This window comes from Scyliorhinus canicula, chromosome 12 (genome assembly GCF_902713615.1).
Source record: "Scyliorhinus canicula chromosome 12, sScyCan1.1, whole genome shotgun sequence".
NCBI lineage: Eukaryota > Metazoa > Chordata > Chondrichthyes > Carcharhiniformes > Scyliorhinidae > Scyliorhinus > Scyliorhinus canicula.
The window spans coordinates 133,779,356-133,800,577 of NC_052157.1; the positions used below are offsets into that span (position 1 = coordinate 133,779,356).

Consider the following 21,222-nt stretch of genomic DNA (forward strand, 5'->3'; position numbering starts at 1 on the left):
CCAAACTACATGTATGATTTGTACCACATTCTAAACATTGGAGAATGTGAACAATATGAGGTTCAAAGTTTCAGCCTTCAGATCCTTCGCGTTTTCACTTCAGCTGGTGTTGATTGAAAATGGCTAGCTTCTGTTAAAACACGTTTTTTCCCTGGCATAAAGGGGGATTTGGGTAATATCCAAAACAGAGTAATATTACTAGATTGTAAACCTAAGTTTAAAACGAATGGTTAGTAATTGTCTGCAACAACCATAGCAAGAATATTAACATCCATATGCGACCTATTTCTGTATTTTTTTTTCTACCCACAAATTCTGATGTATGAGATATTAGCGGTATATAGCTCTGTGTAATGCCAAACAAAACATTACATGACTAATACCAATTAATTAATCAACCACATGTTAAGTTTTTGATATTTCCATATTGATTTTTACGCCATGGCAATTTTTTCCTTTTCATGACACACCCTTTCTCATACCCTCGACTGGAACTATTGTGGTCTTGTCATCTATGATACAAATTGATTCAGTATAGTTGGCCATTGCCTGTTTCAGAGGAGTTGGTGTTTGCTCTTGCCTTTGATCTAAATATGAACATTTAGTGAATATGACAAATCAGATGTTTGGACCAGAGCTAATTAGGCAATTTAATTCCCCTTTGTTAACATAGAGGGGAAAGTTGAGTTTGGTTTGAGAATTGTTTCAGAAATTGGCAGAGTTTGTTTGTCAAATATTTTCATACAGGGTTCAAATTTCACTAAAAGGTATAATAATTCAGCTGATTAGGACGACACGGTGGCATAGTGGTTAGCACTAAACAAAACAAAATTCAGCTGATTATGGCAGAGGTGACGGAGTAACAAAATGTTTCCTTTTGTAGATTGCAGGATATCTGTATGGTGTGAGTCCTCCGGATAACCCCCAAGTGAAGGAAATCAGGTGTATTGTGATGGTACCACAATGGGGAACCCATCAGACTGTGCATCTGCCTAACCAGCTGCCACAACATGAATATCTGAAGGTATAGATTTTTATTGCTTAAATGCCATGTAAATAATGTAATAGCCGCAGTTAGCTTGAGTTCTATATACTTTTACTACTTGAATTTTAACATAATATCCTATATAATGTGTACAATAAACTATCTGGGAAGTCTCAATTCCATACATGTTTATGGTGATTTTCTTCATATCAACTTTGAAGTTTGATTACTATTCCTGCCGAAATTGGATCAGTGTAGAAATACATTTTCAAATAATTGGTCATCGAGCCTGCTTTTAATCTTTTATTGGAGGCATCAGTGAATACAAGTTAAACAATAAGACTCTGACGAAGAGTCGTCCAGATTCAACGTTAGCTCTGTTCTCTCTCCAAAGGTACTGTTAGACCTGCTGAGATTTGTCAGCATTTTCCTATGTTGCTCAAGAATAAGGTTCTTGCTATTACATTCTATTAAAATCTGTATTAATTGGAAATTATTTCTTCAGGAAATGGAACCTCTTGGTTGGATTCACACACAACCTAATGAGTCTCCTCAGTTGTCACCACAAGATGTCACCACCCATGCTAAAGTAATGGCTGACAATCCATCTTGGGATGGAGAGAAGACCATCATAATAACCTGCAGGTAAAAATGCTCAATTTCCTGATCAACTTAAATGGTCATGGCCCACAGAGGTAGAATTAGAGGTAGAATAGGGGCTGGTTTAGCTCACTGGGCTAAATCGCTGGCTTTTAAAGCAGACCAAGCAGGCTAGCAGCACGGTTCGATTCCCGTACCAGCCTCCCCGGACAGGTGCCGGAATGTGGCGACTAGGGGCTTTTCACAGTAACTTCATTGAAGCCTACTCATGACAATAAAGCGATTTTCATTTCCTGTGTATTTGCATTCAGGCGCATATCATTGGGGACAAAAGCAAGTATTCAATGTGGAAATTCAGGCACAAGTGCGCCATGCATGTAATTACGCTGAAATCTAATCTCTTCACTCTTTAATTCCCACCTAACAATTCCTCCGCTGTCCGCAACTCTCCTCATTTTTATGGTTATGACTTTAGGCTAAAGAGCATCGCATGAAACTCGTCCAATTGCACTGCTTCAAAACAGGCGTAGAAGTTTAGATGCAAATTGAAGTTCCTTTTTTGAGTTTTTTTGTAACTTTTTGTAGTCTCCGAGCTACAAGGGCCTGCACCGTATTTTCTGTTTCTTTGAATGCATTGTATACCAGCAGTATAAATCAGGTAAGCATGCTGTGCCTAACATTCACGAATGACGGTTAATTGAGTTGAGACTCGAATTTTGATATTTAAAGAGTACATGGTCTGTGTTCAGCTCCATCCTCGGGCACCAGTTATTTACACTGGATTTTACTTTTGTCTGTTTTTAGGTTTTAGTATACACCAATGAAATTGGCAGAAAATTTGGATGTAAATAGATGTTGACAAAGGGGGTTCCCATTATTCCTCCACAGGACATTCTACTCTAATGTTTCACAGTGATTAATCTGTAACAAAACACAATATTGCATTTATTTATATCAGTGATCCCTTTGTAATGAATTAGAAATTAACAAATTCATTGGCATTTTCTGTATTACTTGGAGTGGTTCATATAGATAATTCCATTTAATCCCTTCTATTCAAGCAGAGCACAGTGATTTTGGGTACTTGAATATGTAAATTTTCTTTAATAATTACCACATATTAAACATTATAAGCTACATATTAAAATACCTAGTGCACCTTCAGTGAAGGTTGAGCACACCTGATTTCATAAGGCAAATAATAATGAAAGGAATCACTTTTGTAGGGCAGCACGTGGTTAGCACTGTTGCTTCGCAGCCATGGACCCTGGTTCAATTCCCGGCTTGGATCACTGTCCGGAGTCTGCATGTTCTCCCCATGTTGCGTAGGTTTCCTCCTGGCGCTCCATTTCCTCCCACAAGCCCCAAAAGACATGCGGTTTGGTAAATTGGACATTCTGAATTCTCCCTCCGTGTACCCGAACAGGCGCTGGAGTGTGGCGACTAGGGTATTTTCACAATAACTTCATTGCAGTTTTAATGTAAGCCTACTTGTGACACTAATAAAGATTATTATTACCAAAAATTTATTGATTGTAATTATGCCAGAATTGAGTAAGTGTTAACCCTTACACTGGCATAGTATTTAAATCTTGACTGATTACATACTCTGGCTAAATATTATAGCTCAATTTTCATTTTTGAAGTTCATTTTAAGTTCAGTGTTTGAGTTTAGATGGAATTTTGTAAGATGCACCAAAATGTGAAAAATCAGTAATTTAAAGAGAGACATTAGAAAAGCTTGCCAATGCCCAGAGATTGGTGCTGGTGGTCTGAACAGAACAGACCAGTGAGGAGGTTAGAATTCAAGTTGACTAGAGCATGATTCGAGAACACTTCCATACATCTGGTAGGTAGTAATAGTTTTTTTTTTCTTCAGCTTTACTCCAGGTTCCTGCACACTGACGGCATACAAACTTACTCCAAGTGGGTATGAATGGGGTAGACAGAACACAGACAAGGGAAACAACCCTAAGGGGTACCTGCCTTCCCACTATGAAAGGGTACAGATGTTGTTGTCGGATAGATTCCTTGGTTTTTTCATGGTCCCTGGCCAGAGCTCCTGGAACTATAACTTCATGGGTAAGTACTTTCAAAGTCTTTTTTTTAAATCTAAGAGTTGCCTATATAAGATGATTAACATGATGCTATTTCGAAGCAGTTCTAGGTTTCAGCTATGACGTAGTACAGCACAGATCTTTATTTTGATGTTGTTGAAAAGTATGTTCCCAAGCCAGGCCTTTTTATTTCCTTCTGTCCATTTTATTTCCTGATTACCTGAAGGTATTGTGTTTTTGCTGGTGCACGGTACCATAGAATTCAGTGTCCGGTGATACTTAACTATGTGAGCACTATTTACCCTTAGCTAGAGTGCCTAAAGGTGTATGGATCAATAAAGTACCTAGCAATGTCTGATCCAGTCCCCACTGATGCCTGCATTTCTATGAAAGGTTACTGATGACCAGAAATATTTTAAGTCTCTGGTCAGTGTTCCTGTGCTTGACCCAAGAATAGCAACTCCAACTTGTGAAACACATTGCATACCTGACTGAGGTCGTCCACTTTTGGTTTAGACTGGGGATCAAACACAGTTTCCTCATTTGATTAACTTACTTTTCTCTCAAAGGCTAATATTTTTATACTGCGCTCGGGGCTTGTTTCCCAGACTGTCTAAATCTTCTTTTGTTTATGGACAAGTCAAATGCTAATTGCAAAGCCTAAAGGTTGCAGATATACAGCAGGCAATAAATCTGATTAGGCTGGGTTGCCCAAAGTTTCTTTGTCATTTTATTTCCTTGACACAGTTCTCGTCACTATCCTGCATTTAGATTTCCTTCTTTCAGTTTGTTGTGCTCCTTTTGTTTCTTTCTCCCCTCTCCTCCACATTTTATGCTGCTGCCCGCTATCTCAGTGAAAGTTTCTATGCACAATGTGACCTGGTTGAAGGAGCAGCAGGACAAGGTGGGGACAAGCACTTCAGAAATCTATGTATGCAGGATGTGGATGGTGAACTATAGTTTACATAGCTCTGGTGTATGTGGTGCTTTCATTTACTTCAGAAAAATAGTTTAATATTCACCATTTGACAAATGGTGGCTCGGAAATTATCTTAATGCAAATCCCAACTTCCCCCTTTTTATTTAAATATTCATTTTGCCATAACTACTGATTATTTTGTCAAAACAACTTTCATCATTCTCAACGTGTTTGCGTGGGTTTCGCCCCCAAAGATGTGCAGGGTAGGTGGATTGGCAATGCTAAAATTGCCCCATGGAAAAAATGAATTTGGGCACTCTAAATTTATTTTAAAAACACAACTTGCATAAACATAGTTTTTTTCTGCGTTTTTAGGTACGTTTTCAAGCTTGTCCATTTTATCTGTATAATCATGAAAATTAATTACGTAAAACATGTTAATTGGCATTAGTTTAGATGGATTATGATTCCTTATTTTACTACTGACAAAGTATGCTTGAAATTTGCTGCCATGCAGGTAGCATTACATCTGATGGAACTCCATACTGCACTCCAAACCTGAAGGAATCTATAAGCCACCTATTATTTTAACTTGTGTATCTTTGTTAGGTTCTTAGCTAAATTACTGTCTGACCAACTAACTTATCTTTCATAATCAAATAGAATTATCTTAAATTTTTTGACAATTCGAGAAGCCTGCCTCCTAGATTAAATGTTTATCTTTTTTATTAGGTGTTCGCCATGATCCCAACATGAAATATGAGCTGCATTTGGCCAACCCTAAAGAGTTTTACCATGAAGTTCACAGACCATCTCACTTCTTGAACTTTGCTTCACTGCAAGAGGGGGAGATCTACAATGCAGACAGAGAGGACATGTACTCCTAGAAAACCAAGAGAATGGAACTTCTGTACTGTTGATATTCAACAAACGAATTTAAATTCAGTTTATGGTCTCTAAATTTGTTCGTAGTATATGTTAACACCAAATTCTGTGCGATATCTGTGAAACAGTAGCCTTGTGTTGAATAATTGCCTGCAACTATGGCATCTGAGAGCTGAACAGTTTTAGACATTTAGTATATCTGTAATTTTCTGTTGTGCAGTGATGTGTACACTGTAGAAGAGATTAAAGCTTAAATAATTTTTTTAATTACAAGTGGCTTTTGTTGTGATATTCAAAATACAATAAAATGATGAACATGTAATGACCAGAATTGGCTGGTAAGTACCCCTCAAAATGTGACCGTCGTTCCTGTTCTGAAATGCACCATCAGTTCTCATAGTTGGCCACTGGTAGCAAATGCAGCTGCCACTAGAGTGGTGCATATATGAAAATGACAAAGTGATGGTAGTTACAATTCCTGGAACAGGATCATTATCTGATTAAGTTAAGCATACCCAAAAGAGGGATAAGTTACCTTCAAAACTTGTCAAACAAGGAAGTGGATAGATTGATGTGTTTGAACTTCTACAATCCTTGAACTATCAACTTCGACTGAAGCACTACTTGCTCAGTTGTGCAATTAAAAATGCAATTCTGCAAGCTACCTTTCAGCAGGAAAATCTTTTACTTCTCACCCATCTTTCATAGAACCATTATCATTGGACTCGGTATGGATATTCCCTATATATTCATATATTCAGCAGCGCAGGTTCAATTCCCATACCAGCCTCCCCGAACAGGTGCAGGAATGTGGTGACTAGGGGCTTTTCACAGTAACTTCATTGAAGCCTACTTGTGACAATAAGTTATTATTATATTCCCATATATGTCCTTTAAAATGAAGGAGAGATGCACGTAAGGATAGGATTGGACAAGGGAGAGGTTGACCAGCAAATGACCCTCTTTAAGTGCAATCTACTGCTCCCTTAATGGTCCCTTAATTCCTTAATAAGGCATCAACTGTTGAAAGAATTCTTCCTCCCAATGCAAACTGACCTCCAGACAGTCTCTCAAACATGAGAAGAACTGAAGCACATTGGACTTATTACTGGTTTTACAATTCATAATAAATAATTATGACAAGTGCCTATCATTGGTTCTTTTCTGTGCTAAGGTTAATTCTGACCTGCTGCTGCACCCAAGGTGACCTCTCGGGACTAGAGTGCTGTGGTATCATAAGCCTCTTGGCATTGTAGTGGTTTCTTCTGGAGCCTGCATTGCTCGAATACAGAGTTATCTAGGTTCCCTATTCTGACATTGTCATGATGTGAGAAGGCATCTGATGGGAAGATGGCATCATGAAAGCAATTCTAGCAATGCCACTTGAGCAAGATCCTGAATGAGTTAGACCCTGTAGATGTGAGCGATGTCATCCAAAAACTCTGAATTCAGTTGCCATTTTCTCTCTGCATTCCAGCACCTTGAGGTTAATGCTCAAAGCATCCACTAATTATTCTGGAAGTCTCTTGATAATAATGAGACTAATGGAGATATTGGCCAGACAAGATTCATATTTGGGCTGTTAAGTGGCAAGTAGCATTCATGCTACACTAGCCAGCCAATGGCTATCTCCCAACAAGATAGTGACTGGCATTACCATTGCTAAAACCCCCACCGTCAATATCTGGGTGCTACCATTAGCCATGTACTTAACTGATCTAGCCACGTAAATACTAGCGATAAGAGCAGGTCAGAGTCTGGGAATTCTGTAGTGAGTAACTCGCCTGACTCCTCAAAGCCGGTCCACCATCTACAAGGCACATGTCAAGACTGTTAAGGATTGCTCTTCACTTTCCTAGATGAATGCGGTACCATCAACACTCAAGAAGCTTAATACCATCCAGGCAAAGCAGTCAGCTATATCGGTGCCAAACCACCACCGTAAACATTCACTCCCTCCACCAATGCCAACAGTAACAGCAGTGTACCCAATAGAAGTTGCACACCAAGCAAATCACCAAGGCTCCTTCAACCGAACCTTCCAAAGCTGTGACCTCTGCCACCAAGAGCGCAAAAAGGGCAACAGATAGATGAGAACATTACCACCAAGTTCCCCTCTGTCACACGCCATTCAGACTTGGAAGTATTGCCTTTTCTTTGTTGCTGGGTCAAAATCTAGAACTTAACAGCACTTTTGGTGCATCTGCACCAAATGGGCTGCAGTGGTTCAAGGAGTGATTCAGCACCCCCCACTGACAACACCGCCTCCAGCATTGAAGAGGCCAGCACTATCAGGAAGGTGGGAAAATCTTTCTTGCAAAATCCCAAACCTGCAGTTACCTAAACCCTTGCCCCTGCACCAAGTCGTAGTTCTCTCCTACTCCAGCCTCCACCATCTTTCCTGCTGCAGGGTTGATCTGTTCACTCGACGGAGAACATTTGCTCGCCCCCTTCTTCCCAGTGGCTTTCTTCTGGGTCTTAGACATTCCCCACCTTCCTTAGGCCTTGCTGCACCAGCTTATTCAAACACTGCCCTGGAACCGGGCATTAAAATCCAAAAACCAGAGTCTCGAGCAGGAGACATCCAACGTGCGACTTCCAATGACGTGCCGCCATCGGAAGTCCCTCTCCCAGTAACCCAATTCCAAGTCTCCATAATTGAAAAATGCATCTGCTCACCTTTGCATCCTTCTCCAATTCTTCTTTCCAGATGATGTCCAATTGTCCTCTCAGCCTAGAATCCAACTAGCTCTACAAATTCAATACAACACAGGGGGTTTTCAAGAGTGGAATTTTGCACAAAAAAAAAAGAAAATGGAATAAGTTCAAATCTTTAACAATCTGACTTTATCACAGTCCTGAGACTGCTGAAATATGTCCTGAAAGAAGTTTGTATTCTGAATCAATTGCCCCTCCACAAACTCCAACTCATTTTAAACAGAACTGCTTGTATTTGGTCTTGCATTCACATATGCTGGCCCAGCCCCCAAATAAGCAGAAATGGGAGGAAAGGACTGGGAACATTAAATCTTTTAAAACATTCATTTACAGGATGTAAGCGGCACCGGCTGGGCCAGCATTTGTTGCCCGTCCCTAACTGCCCCCCATTTCAGATGGCATTTGAGAGTCAACCACCTTGCCATAGATCTGGAGTCATATTTAGGCCAGACCAGATAAGGGTGGCAGATTTCCTTCCCCCTTGTTATGGGAGAGGTGTTTTCAGAACCCCAAACTGTATCATGGCGTTCAACCAACCCCCACCTTTAATGGATTGTTGCTTTTGAAGCACACGGCTTGTTCCCCAGGTGTAGTATTACAATTATGGACAAGTGGTTTTGAAAACAAAACAATGTTTGTTCCATGAACTCAAATTAACCTTTTAAATAAACATTGGATCTCTTAACACTCCTTACTTCAAAGATAACCCTGAAAATAATACAACACTACCCAATCCTGCAAACTGTTCCTTTACACATCCAAAAGACTTAACAAATCCTTCAACAGAAGCAGATTAGATTTATATTCAATACTGAGACCTTTTTACAATTCTGATTTCACCAAAGGATTGAGATAGTCCTTCATGGCAGAGATCACCAGCAATGCAGCTCACAGCCACACCCAAGCTTTCTTCAAACTGAAACTAAAACTCCCAAAAAGCAGAAGTGAGCTTAGCTCCCCCCGTTACAGCACTTCAGTAATATGATCAGCTTCATTTCTTAAAGGTACATTTCTTTTCTTAAACATCCAATTCTTAACGGTACTCTCACATGACACCCTAAAGGACATTAGTGAACCAGATGGGTTTTTAATAATAATCTTTATTAGTGTCACAAGTGGACTTACATTAACACTGCAATGAATTTACTGTGGAAAAACCCCTAGTCGCCACACTCTGGCGCCTGGCGGGTACACAGGGAGAATTCAGAATGTCCAATTCATCTCACAAGCACATCTTTCAGGACTGGCGCTGTGAAGCAACAATGCTAATCACTGTGCTACTGTGCCACCATACAACAATTGATACTGATTTCATGGTCATCGTTATTCCCGATTTTTATTGAATTCAAAGTCTCTGCATTACTAGTCCAGTGGCAATAGCATTGCGTTACCTGCATCCCCAATCTAAAGAAATAACAGCTGATACCCACCATGTGTTGCAAAAGTTTAGAAAGTGGGCATTTTTTAAAAAACGACCAATACGAAAACTGTTTACTGGTGGAAAGTTGATCTTTTTTATTTGTTATGTATTTTAGAGAGTTCAATTCGCTTATTAATTTATAAACCCTATGTTGGGTCAATTGAACCTGTCTGACAAGAAAAGCCACATTCCTGTTACATGAAAAAGATCAGGAACAAGCAAACATAATGACATGGCGAGAAACATAAGAGAAAATGCTGGAAAATCTCAGCAAGTCTGGCAGCATCTGTAGGGAGAGAAAGAAAGCTAACGTTTCGAGTCCGATGACTCTTTGTCAAAGCTAACAGACAGAGAAAGTGGGAAATATTTATACTGTGGAGTGAGAATGAAAGATGAGTCATAGCCACAGAAACCCAGGGAAACCGGGTGCTAATTCACATGGAGAGAAACATGAATCGACACTTAACTGAGAATATGAGAAGGTTAAATGACTCAACACAAAACAATCTAACCAGTATAGGTATTGGCAAATATATTGCAAGAAGTCTTACAACACCAGGTTAAAGTCCAACAGGTTTATTTGGAATCACTAGCTTTCAGAGTGTAGCTCATTCATCAGGTGAGTCAAAATATTGTAACATCAGAGCCGTGACGTATTGGTCAATAGCTTAGGTTTGGTGCTGTGGCTTAGTTGGTTAAAGCGCCTGTCTAGTAAACAGGAGATCCTGAGTTCAAATCTCAGCAGTGCCTTTTGTTGAAGGAAATTCTTTCACAGAACAGAGAGAAATTATATATAAGAAGAATGCAGAATATGGCGACATCGGAAGATTTTTTTTCTTTCAAAGCTAGAGTTTCCTGGATGAATGAAGATATAGGGGCTAAAAGGTTTATGACAAATATAAGGTTCATAATACAGTAGAGAAGTTGAATAGAAGAGTGATTAGGAAGGTCAAAGAACATAAAGGGTAGCACATACATTGCAAACGAATCATCAAAGGAAGAGTGGAGGTGGGTTTACGCACCCAAAAGGATACATTCTTGGGGAGTAAAAGCAGAAAACGTTCGAAAAATCTCAGCATGTGAAGAGAGGAACTAGACAAGGCGATTTTGCCAATGTAGCAGTATTGCATAGGGTAAAATAGACTCGGAAGGACTTAAACAATCAGCTGTCCTCAAAGTACAAAAACCTCCCAATCCTGAGGGTTAAAGCTGAAGCAGTGGCAATCAGTGGTGGAAAAATATCTAGAGACAATAATCTGGGACAAAATGAATTGGCATTTGGAAACGCATTGGCTAATAAATTAAAGTCTGCATGATTTGTTAAAGACATAGAACCATAGATTTACAGTGCAGGAGGAGGCCATTCAGCCCATCAAGTCTGCACCAGCCCTTGGAAAGAGCATCCTACGAAAGCCCATGCCTCCACCCTATCTATCCCAGTAACCCCACCTAACATTTTGGACACTAAGGGGCAATTTTATCACGGCCAATCCATCTAACTATCTTTGGAGTGTGGAAAGAAACCACAGCACCCAGAGAAAACCCACACAGACACAGGGAGGAAGTGCAAACTCCACACAGACAGCCACCCAAGGCCAGAATTGAACCCGGGTTCCTGGAACTGTGAGGCAGCAGTGCTAACCTCTGTGCCACCATGCCGCCCACATCATGATTGCTCAATCATCCGATTAAGCACTTTGATAAGGTAATGCAGAGCATTGATGAGGGTAGTGTGGTTGATTTTGTGTACATGAACTTTCAAATGGCATTTAACAAAGTACGTTAGTAAAACGGAGCATAATTTAAAAGTTTACAAATTACATGAAACCCAAAAATATCGTAAACAAGAACCAGGATACCAACAGATTTTGGGAAGTCATTGATGAACTGGTGAAATGGGCAGACACATATGAGCAGATGATATTATATGGCCAATAACCAGGGTGCAGGGTGCAAATATTTAAAGTAATTGGTGGAATGATCAGATGTGATCGAAGGGGAATTATTTCCAATCAGAGGTAGTGTTGAGTCTGAAATCCACTGCCTGAAGGTGTGATGAATGTAAGAAATTGTCATATTTTTTATTTTTTTGCAGTAATGCTATTAAAACCTAGGATCAGATGAATACAGATGGTATGACAGTTAGAGCAGTGATTAAGGTGTTGTAAAAGTGTGGTGATCTTTGATTTGCAGGTGAAGTGTTCTGGTACTAAACCTTGAGAAATATTTACTTGTTTAGAGATTAGCTAGTTCATGGAATACCGTTTAGGTTTGAAGGGCCCCTGGGGTTTAGATAATTTATGAGGGACATTGTGTTTGGTCCTGGCTAAAAAAGTCAAGGGACATTTTGTAAGAAGAGACAATTGGGTACAGGTGATGTTAATGGGAGGAGCCAGGTCTGTTTGAAGAGTCAGCAGCCGCGAGAACTCTAATCTGAATAGTGATGTTTCTGCTTGGTTCTGAAAGGTTCTCTCTCCAAAGATTCTACATAAAAAAACAAAGTAAAACCCTGGTTGTTAACTTTATTCATGAATGGTATTTCATATATTTTGATTTGTTTAATTGGAACATAGTGGCAGGTTTAGGATGTAAGTTGAGGTTTATACTTTTAGTTAAACACTGTTGTAACTGTTGACTGTAAAGCTGTTTCTTTGTTACTAATGTGGCTAATTCTGTAATTAGATTTAAGTTTGTTTTAACACATCACAATCCTGTGATGCAGCAACCTTTCCTCACAGTTTTACAAATTGAAAATAGTTGTACTCTCGTTCAGGATCCTAACAAAAGGGTGGCAGAGGCAGAAACCTTCCTCGCATTTAAAAAAAAACATTTGGAAATGGGTTTGAGGTGCTTCAGTGTAGGGTTTATGGTCCAAGAGGTGGGAATTGGGATCATGCTGCACAACTACTTTTTGGTCAAATGCTGTCCGCTTTGTGGTGTAAATTTTCTAGGTTTGTATGTATCAATTTCGGATAATTGAAGACTTCCACTGTCGTTCACCCCCCGCTTTACTTCTAGTATCGTTTCACTGCAGTATTTGGTGACCAGATTAGCGTGTTTATGGGGGAAAAAATAGTTTGGTCTATGAACCAGAATTAATGTGGGGCTGTCGACTTCCATCTGTGGTGAAAGTCCGGAGACGAAGAGACACATATCCATGTAACATCCTCGAGTTGAAATTGACAGTCGTGTAGCTTATTCATTACTGATTATTCAAAAAAATTGTCAGTTGGCGCCGTGGCTTAGTTGGTTAAAGCGCCTGTCTAGTAAACAGGAGATCCTGAGTTCGAATCTCAGCGGTGCCTTCTCCACAGTCTGGCATTTTTAATGGAAGGGCATATTTATTTCCTCTCGCACACAAGGGTCAGATCTACTTTCGGAGAGCGAACAGCAACTAGAAAGATTTAATGTGCTTCGTTAATACATTGCTAAACCCGATTTAATTTGCATTGACACATTACTTAAGTAATCAAATGTAGAAAAATTGCAGTATAAAGTGGACAGCATTTGCCCAAAAAGTAACGATGCAGCAGAATCCCATTTCCCAGCTCTTGGTTCGTAAACCCAATGCACACGCTGAAGCACCTCAAGCCCATTTCCAAGTGTTTTTTTTAACGCGAGGACGGTTTCTGCCTCTTTAGTTAGTTAGTTAGGATCCCGAATGCGTTGTTTTATTCAGCCATGTACATGTAAATTGCTTCTGATGCCTGAGTGATGGAAAAAAACAACAAATCATTTTATCATTGAAGAAAATCAATGCTACCAAAATGTGTAACAGTTCTGAGATTTAAAGATTTAACGTAAGCATGTGAGGTGGAGAAGGAATTATATTAAAAGATTAACGCACTAGGCATCGCTGAGATTCGAACTCAGGATCTCCTGTTTACTAGACAGGCGCTTTAACCAACTAAGCCACGACGCCAGATACTGAAAAGTGTTATCTAATCGGTAGAGAATGAGATAAATCTATCGGTTCTTAGCTCTTTTTGTTTCTGTTCCTTTTTTCATCGGGTTTCTTTCAAATATTCGCGCATTTGTAACTATTATTATAAATATAATCTTGCAGCATTTTAACATTCATCACGAATATCTCTTGATGCCCGAGGAAGAACAATTTTCCTCAGCAAGTTCGTTATACCAGAGGTTTGCGACTTGACAACAGAGTAAATTGGACGATACAACAGTCTCACCAACAAGACCTTCCCCGCTTCGCCCCACGAGTTGCTGTGTGGAATTACATTAAAAATGCCCGATTGTGGAGAAGGCACCGCTGAGATTCGAACTCAGGATCTCCTGTTTACTAGACAGGCGCTTTAACCAACTAAGCCACGGCACCAGCTGGCGTTAGAAGCTTGTGTGACCTTTAATGAACAGGATACTATGTGCGTTTTGTATGAGGGGTTGAAAGACTAGTTTCGAGAGGGTTCAAAGACTTAAGTCAAAAGGAACAATCAAACAAGACTGGAAACGGGATTAATCTCGCTCTCGGCTGATCATCTGAAAAAATGCATTAAGTGACTTGGTTGGCTGAAGTGCCTGTCTCTTTGACAAGGTGTCATCCAGACTCGAAAAGTCCACTCCCTTCTCTTCCACAGATGCTGTCAGACCTGGCTGAGATCATCCAGCAGTTTCTGTTTCTGTTTCAGATTTCAGCATCCGCAGTAATTTGCTTTTATCCAATTTAAGTGTTCGGGAGTATTCTGTTGGCCGACCTGAGGGATGCTATAAAAATGCTCTGAATTTCAGTAATTGTGCGAACAATTTTTTCGCAGCCAAAGAAGGCTTTTAGCACAATTAAGGACCTTCGTACCGCACATTTTGGGAGAAGGTTATTCACAGGGCCCAAATTGTGCTTTGGTACAACTTGATCATTTTTAGAGGATCTTTCCGCAAGTCAGGGAATGGATGAGAAAACGCAGCGATCGTGATTTGAAGTTGCCTTCTGTCAGTTTTTACATTTATAGAACATAGAACATAGAACAGTACAGCACAGAACAGGCCCTTCGGCCCTCAATGTTGTGCCGAGCCATGATCACCCTACTCAAACCCACGTATCCACCCTATACCCGTAACCCAACAACCTGAACATTTGGCAGTGTTCTTTGAATAATGTCAGAGTTCAATCATTTACCAGACATTTATTTAAGAAACCACTTAATTGTTTACTGCGATTGTCAAATAGTTTTACAGCACAGAAAGACGCCTTTTGGCCCATCAAGCACCTATCTATTCTGATCACATTTTCCAGCACATGATCTGTAGCCTTGTATGCTGTAGTGTTTCAAGTGCTGGTCTAAATGCTTCTTAAATGGAGCGAGGGTTCCCGCTTCTACCACCCTTTCAGGTGGAGAACAACTCACCTGACTCCCCAAAGACTGACCACCATCTACAAGGCACAATGTAATGAAGTACTCTCCACTTGCCTGGATGAGTGCTGCTCCAACAACACTCAATACGCTTGACACCATCCCGGACAAAGCAGGCCGCTTGATCGGCACTTTAACCGCCACCTCCAACATCCACTCCCTCCACCACCAACACACAGTGGCAGCAGAGTGTGCCATCTGCTGTAACTAAATAAAGAGTTCCAAGGACTCATAGCCCTCTGAGAGAAGCCATTATACATGTGAAATGTGAAATTAGGGGCTGGTTTAGCACAGGGCTAAATCGCTGTCTTTTAAAGCAGATCAAGGCAGGCCAGCAGCACGGTTCAATTCCTGTACCAGCCTCCCCGAACAGGCGCTGGAATGTGGCGAGTAGGGCCTTTTCACAGTAACTTCATTTGAAGCCTACTTGTGACAACAAGCGATTTTCATTTCATTTCATTTTCATTTCATCTACAAGAATGCACTGCGACAACTCACTAAGGCTCCTTTGACAGCACCTTAAAACCGGCAACAAGGGCAACAGACACACAGAAACACCACCACTTGCAAGTTCCCCTGTAAGCCCCACATCATCCCGACTTAGAACTATATCGCTGTTCCATGACTGTCACTGGGTCAAAATCCGAGATCTCCTAACAGCACTGTGGGTGCATCTACACCACAAGGGCTTCAGCGATTCAAGAAGGTGGCTCACCACCACCTCCTCCAGGGCAATTAGGGATGGGCAATAAATGCTGGTCTAGCCAGTAACATGCATATCTCCTGAAAGTATAAATATAAAATGAAGGCCTCCATGTTCAGAGCTTGAACAGTGAAAAGGGAGAAAGAGAGCCAGCTGCGGGGGTCAGGGAAATGTGCCAGCTTGAATTGGGGAACCTAGAAAGAAAGAAGCGCCAGTGTCAGGAATGGTGTCAGTTTTAATATGAAATGGTAAAGATGTGAAAGCTTGAGCTGGGTAGAGGAGATGATTGCCAAGCTGAACTGAGAGGAGGTGAGAGCGGGGAGGGAAATGGAAGAATAGAATCAGTCAAATTGAGAAAGAGCATTAGAATATAGAACATACAGTGCAGAAGGAGGTCACTCGGCCCATCGTGCCTGCACCAACCCACTTAAGCCCTCACTTCCACCCTATCCCCGTAACCCAATAACCCCTCCTAACATTAGATTAAATTAAGTGGACAGAAGAAGACGGATGCTAGAACAAACTGGAGGTGAAAAGAGTGAATCTATAAAGGAATCTGGAGATGGATCAGATAAAGTGCTAATGTAAACTCGGGCAGGAGACTTTTATGTGGGACATTAACTGCTAATGCCATCTTTGATCAGGTGATAATCTAGGTAGTCTGTTGAAAATTCAAATACCATTTTGTTATCGCTTTAACAAGATTAAAAATATATTAACAGTGAAATATTTAAACACGTTTAAATTTAAAACTGGATGCATCATTTTAAATCTAAAAATGCAAATTTTATGGAGCAGTGTCAAGTCGCTCCTAAAGATTTTGTGTCTTCAACATATGTTTGTCTCCTTTCAGATTTTAAAATGTTTCTGTATTTTTCCCCTTGGACATGAAGGAATGTTTGACAGCTCAAATTACATAGTTCATGCAAATTCTTGTTTTCGCATGTATAATGGCTTCTCTCAGAGGGCCATGAGTCTTTGGAACTCTTTATTTACAGCAGAGATGGATAGCTTCGTAGTAAGTAAAGGGGTGATAGGTTATTGGGCTAGGTCGGATGCAGAGTTAAGATTACTAACTCTCAGATCTGCCATGATCTTATTAAATGATGGAATCATGGAACCCCTACAGTGCAGAAGGAGGCCAATTGGCCCATTGAGTCTGTGCCGACCCTCTGAAAGAGAACATTACCTCGGCCTTCTCCACCAGCCTATCCCTACAACCCCACCTAACCTGCATATCTTTGGACACGAAGGGGTAATTTATCATGGCCAATCCTGTACATTTTTGGACTGTGAGAAGAAACCAGAGCACCCGGAGGAAACCCATGCAGACACGGAGAGAATGCGCAGGCTCCACACAGACAGTCACCCAAGGCCAGAATTGATCCTGGTCTTATTGTGCGGTGAAGCAGCAGCGCGAACAGCTGTGCCACAATGGAGCAGGCTTGAGGGGCCAAACTCCTCGTTTGTATGTTGTGTTTCGGGTTATTGTTCAGCTGATAGTTTTAGTTGGAGCTTTGGCAGCGTTTCCAAGTTTTCTGGTTTGCCAAATATGGACCTTATAATTTCCTCTCCCTGTAATTGTTATTGTTGAAGCTTTTCAGGAGCTTCCTACAAGGCTGATCATCACTGCTGCAGTTACCATCAGCAGAGGGAACAACAACTTGCATTTATGTGGCATCTTTAATATAGTGAAAGTGCCCCAAGATGCTTCACATGAGTTATTAAACTAAACATTACAGCCAGTCTTATGAAAGGGTATTAGGTAAAGTCAACAAATGCTCGGTCAAAGATGTACATTTTAAAGAATGAGTAAGGTGAGTGAAGTGTAAGTGTAAAAGAGAGGGAACTCCAGAGATTAGAACCTAGGTAGTTAAACATATTGCCATCAATGGGGGAGATGTGCAAGAAGCTAACATTGGAGGGGCGTGGATGCCTCAGAGAGTTGTAGCACTGGAGGAGATTACAGAGATAGGGTGTGGTAAAGGGATTTGAAAACAGGGAATTTCAAAATGGTGTTGTAGGTGATCCGTGAGCCAAAGTATGTCACGGGGTGATGGTTGTTGGGAACTCATATGAGTTAGGATAGGGGCAGCAAAGCTTTGGGCAAACTCTGCTTGGGTGGAAAGTGCGAGATCAGCATTCAAATCGTGGAGTCAAGAGGTAACAAAGGCATGCATGTGGGATTCCAGCCACAGATGACCTGAGGCCAGGCAGAGATGGGCAATATTATGAAGGTGGAAGCCAGTGGTGTTTATGATGGGAGAGGAAATTAGCTCAGGAAGCTCAGCAGACAATCAACATGTCAGCTTTTACTTTTCCGATTGATTTGAAATTGCACTATTTTCCTATTTTATCAAAAAAATACATTGCATTGAGTTAACTATGCACAGGGGCCAGGCACAGATGCTATTTTAATATGGCCATAAGTGGTTTGTAATTTTGTTTTGCTTGTTGGCGATGGTGGTCTTGATTTCATGCTATTGACTTGAGCCTGGACCCTCCTTCCTGTTTCATTTTGTTCTTTTGCCAACTCTGGCTGCATATAATCCTGGAAATGTGAATGTTTGACCTCCTCTCTCGACCAGTCCCACCCCTCCACTCCCATTGACCACATGTCCATCAACATGGAGCTCCATCCTCCCACTACAAATTGAAAAACAATGGAATGTTGGTATTTATTGCAAGGGGAATGGAATACAAATAAGGAAGTTTAACTGCAGCTGTACAGGGTCTCAGTGAGACAACATCGGAAGCACTGGGTATAGATTTGGTTTCCTTATTTGAAAAAGGATATAATTGTATTAGAAGCAGTTCAGAGAATGTTCAGTCCACTCATGAGCTTATGACTCTTTGAGCTTTGACAAAGAGTCATCGGACTCGAAACCTTAGCTCTTTTCTCTCCCTACAGATGCTGCCAGACCTGCTGAGATTTTCCAGCATTTTCTTTTTGGTTTCAGATTCCAGCATCCGCAGTAATTTGCTTTTATTTTGTTCACTCGACTCATTCCTGGGATGAAGAAAGGTTGACAAGGTTGGGCCTATACACATTGAAGTTTAGAAGCATGAGAGGTGATCTTATTTGAAACATGTGAGATGTTGATTCGATACAAGGAGGCTGTTTCCACATGTGGGAGAGATGAGAACAAGGGTGATATTGTTTAAGAATAAGATGTCTATCGTTCAAAATGAAGATGAGAATTTTCTTTCTCTCAGATGTCAGGAAAAATCACGATAACATGGAAATCAGGGAAACCCAGTAAATTGGAATGTTTTCTATATTTTTGAACTATTTAAAAATGGAAGCTGTTTAATGGCAGGGGCATTTTGGCTAGGTTAATGGAAGTAGTGCTTTTGATATGTTGATGAGCCTAACAAGACTGCAAACAGATGTTTACATAAGGCAACTAGCAAGTGAGGAACATATCAGTAAGGGTTTGAGTAAGAGTCAGAGGTTCAAAGGAGGAGACAAGGTGTGAATTTTGCAGTTACACTCTTGAAGGTGGACTCATGAAATGAAGGTAATTAAGCTTCTGAAGAGATTCGTTCAAATAAATGCAATTCTACTTGACTTTATTATTTGTTTTATTGTTTAATAAACATTTATTTTATTTGAAATCATCACAAAAACATCTGAGACAACATTCCGTGGTTTCCAAATCTTTCCTCACACTATATTAAATCGCAGGATACAGTTGAGGGCGGGTGATTCAAGTTTCCCTTCTGGGATTTGGAATACCCTGGTCTACCAGCTCCATAACATTTAGTCTGTGGAATTATATCCCGCAGAAAACAGTGGGTCATGGAATTTATTCAAGGCAGAATCAGATAGATTTTGAACAGTCAAGGGCACAACTGAGAGCACAACCAGATCAGCCATGATTGTATTGCCAAGGGCCCGGTGACCTACTCCTGCTTCTAAAGTTCCGATGTAAACTCTGCATTCCGTGAACCGTCCTGCCAATCCAAGCATCCTCTTCTCTCCCATCGCCAACCTTCAAAACAAATCAGTCAATAACCAATTGAAGGAAATCATTCTTTTCAAATTCCCCTGTGATTTTGTTTCCCCCTCCTGGGATTGCCCCCAGCGATGCATTGGAAATTAATCTTCAATCCCGGGCGACTCAAGGCACCGGTGGAGAGATTGGCAGCTCTGTTACAGAGCGACAGCAAGCAGCTATAAATTCCCAGTCCGGGAAGCGGCTGCACCAGTTGCAGCGAGAGCCCCCGGGGCACTAGCACTGGCCGGTGATTGGACCAGATGACCCCGACACGTGATTATTTGAGGTGCACGTGACAATCAGAGCCCAATACAAAAAGGAAACAGCAGCGCCCGTATAAAAGCCTGACGGGGAGTTGGTTGAGTGATTGGCTGGCTGCAGCGGGAAAACATCGTCCCTGCGAGTCCTTCTTCCTAATGGGGTCTGGCCGTGCACACTGATCCTTCCATCCACTGACACAACACCCACCCCAGCTCTCCGGGCCACGTTCCATCCCCAGGCTGCGTTCCATCCCCAGGTCACGTCCGGCTCGACCGTCTAATCACCTAACCCGACACCGACCTCCACCATGGACACGGAAAGCTGCCTCGCCTCTTGCCTGGACAAAGCCGCCGCCAACCTGGGGGTGAACGACGTGTACGAGATCGCCAAACTGATCGGCGCCGAGCTGGAGAAGCTGATTGACACTCACGGCAAGAAGGTGGTGGAAGGCTTGATCCCCAAAATCGTCCGCGTCTTGGAGATGCTGGAAAGTTTCGTGACCAGGAACGGGAGCACCGAGCAGGAGTTGATCCGAGCCTTCGTGATGTTGCAGGACGGAGAGAAAAGCACGGGCCACTACAAGGTTCGTGCCCGCCCTTAGTGACAGTGCTGGGCTTCAGACTGTTTCTTTAAATTTGACACTTGTATGTACAGCAGATATTCCTAGACACCCTCATCTGATTTCTATAAACTGCATTCCAGCTGTGTAATCATGGGTACAGAGTGGTTTTGGGTGCATCGCAATGCAGATGTGGCAGTTTCACTAAGAGACTGTTAGTTACATTTATAAGTTTCGTACTGTTTTATATGAGTTGTAGGGGAATGCTGTTCCTCTATTACAAGGTAAGAAGTCTTGCAACACCAGGTTAAAGTCCAACAGGTTTGTTTCAAACACGAGCTTTCGGAGCACGGCTCCTTCTTCAGCCATTCACCTGAAGAAGGAGCAGTGCTCCGAAAGCTCGTGTTTGAAACAAACCTGTTGGACTTTAACCTGGTGTTGCAAGACTTCTTACTGTGCTCACCCCAGTCCAACGCCGGCGTCTCCACATCTATTACAAGGGGAACTGAATTTCTTGGACGAGCATTGCAGATTGTGTTTACTCAGCCATTGAATTCAGAAGGAGGCTATTCAGCCCATCCAGTCTGCACCGACCCTCTGAAAGAGCACCCCACACAGGTCCGTAACCCCACCTAACCTTTTGGACACTAAGGGGCAATTTAGCATGGGAAATCTACCTAACCGGCACATTTTCGGTTAGTGGGAGGAAACTGGAGCACTTGGAGGAAAGCTACGCAGACATGGGGAG

General features: G+C 41.4%; 2 protein-coding genes and 4 non-coding genes across 10 annotated transcripts in view; 4 read left to right on the forward strand and 2 right to left on the reverse strand.

The window, feature by feature from the left end:
• The window catches only part of prpf8 (pre-mRNA processing factor 8), a 43,293-nt gene extending 37,521 nt beyond the window's left edge, over window positions 1-5,772 (forward strand). Inside the window, exons 39-42 of the mRNA XM_038814202.1 lie at window positions 884-1,024; window positions 1,491-1,630; window positions 3,465-3,667; window positions 5,294-5,772. Coding sequence (XP_038670130.1) covers window positions 884-1,024; window positions 1,491-1,630; window positions 3,465-3,667; window positions 5,294-5,448 — 639 coding nt within the window. The 3' untranslated portion in view covers window positions 5,449-5,772. The remainder of the gene's footprint in view (window positions 1-883; window positions 1,025-1,490; window positions 1,631-3,464; window positions 3,668-5,293) is intronic.
• A 4,488-nt stretch (window positions 5,773-10,260) lies between these two features.
• Window positions 10,261-10,334, forward strand: trnat-agu. The gene has a single exon. It is a non-coding gene; the product is annotated as a tRNA-Thr (tRNA).
• Window positions 10,335-12,815: 2,481 nt separating this feature from the next.
• trnat-agu lies at window positions 12,816-12,889 on the forward strand. The gene has a single exon. It is a non-coding gene; the product is annotated as a tRNA-Thr (tRNA).
• Window positions 12,890-13,432: 543 nt separating this feature from the next.
• Window positions 13,433-13,506, reverse strand: trnat-agu. Its single transcript has one exon. It is a non-coding gene; the product is annotated as a tRNA-Thr (tRNA).
• Window positions 13,507-13,846: 340 nt separating this feature from the next.
• On the reverse strand, window positions 13,847-13,920 carry trnat-agu. Its single transcript has one exon. It is a non-coding gene; the product is annotated as a tRNA-Thr (tRNA).
• A 6,037-nt stretch (window positions 13,921-19,957) lies between these two features.
• Window positions 19,958-21,222, forward strand: part of LOC119974880 (Rab interacting lysosomal protein) — a 62,866-nt gene continuing 61,601 nt past the window's right edge. For 3 of the 5 annotated variants that reach the window (XM_038814206.1, XM_038814204.1, XM_038814208.1), the window contains exon 1: window positions 19,959-20,498. In XM_038814206.1, coding sequence (XP_038670134.1) covers window positions 20,223-20,498 — 276 coding nt within the window. In that variant the 5' untranslated portion in view covers window positions 19,959-20,222. Of the gene's footprint in view, window positions 20,499-21,222 lie in introns of all 5 variants that reach the window. The other 2 variants (XM_038814203.1, XM_038814207.1) reach the window with 2 other exon arrangements.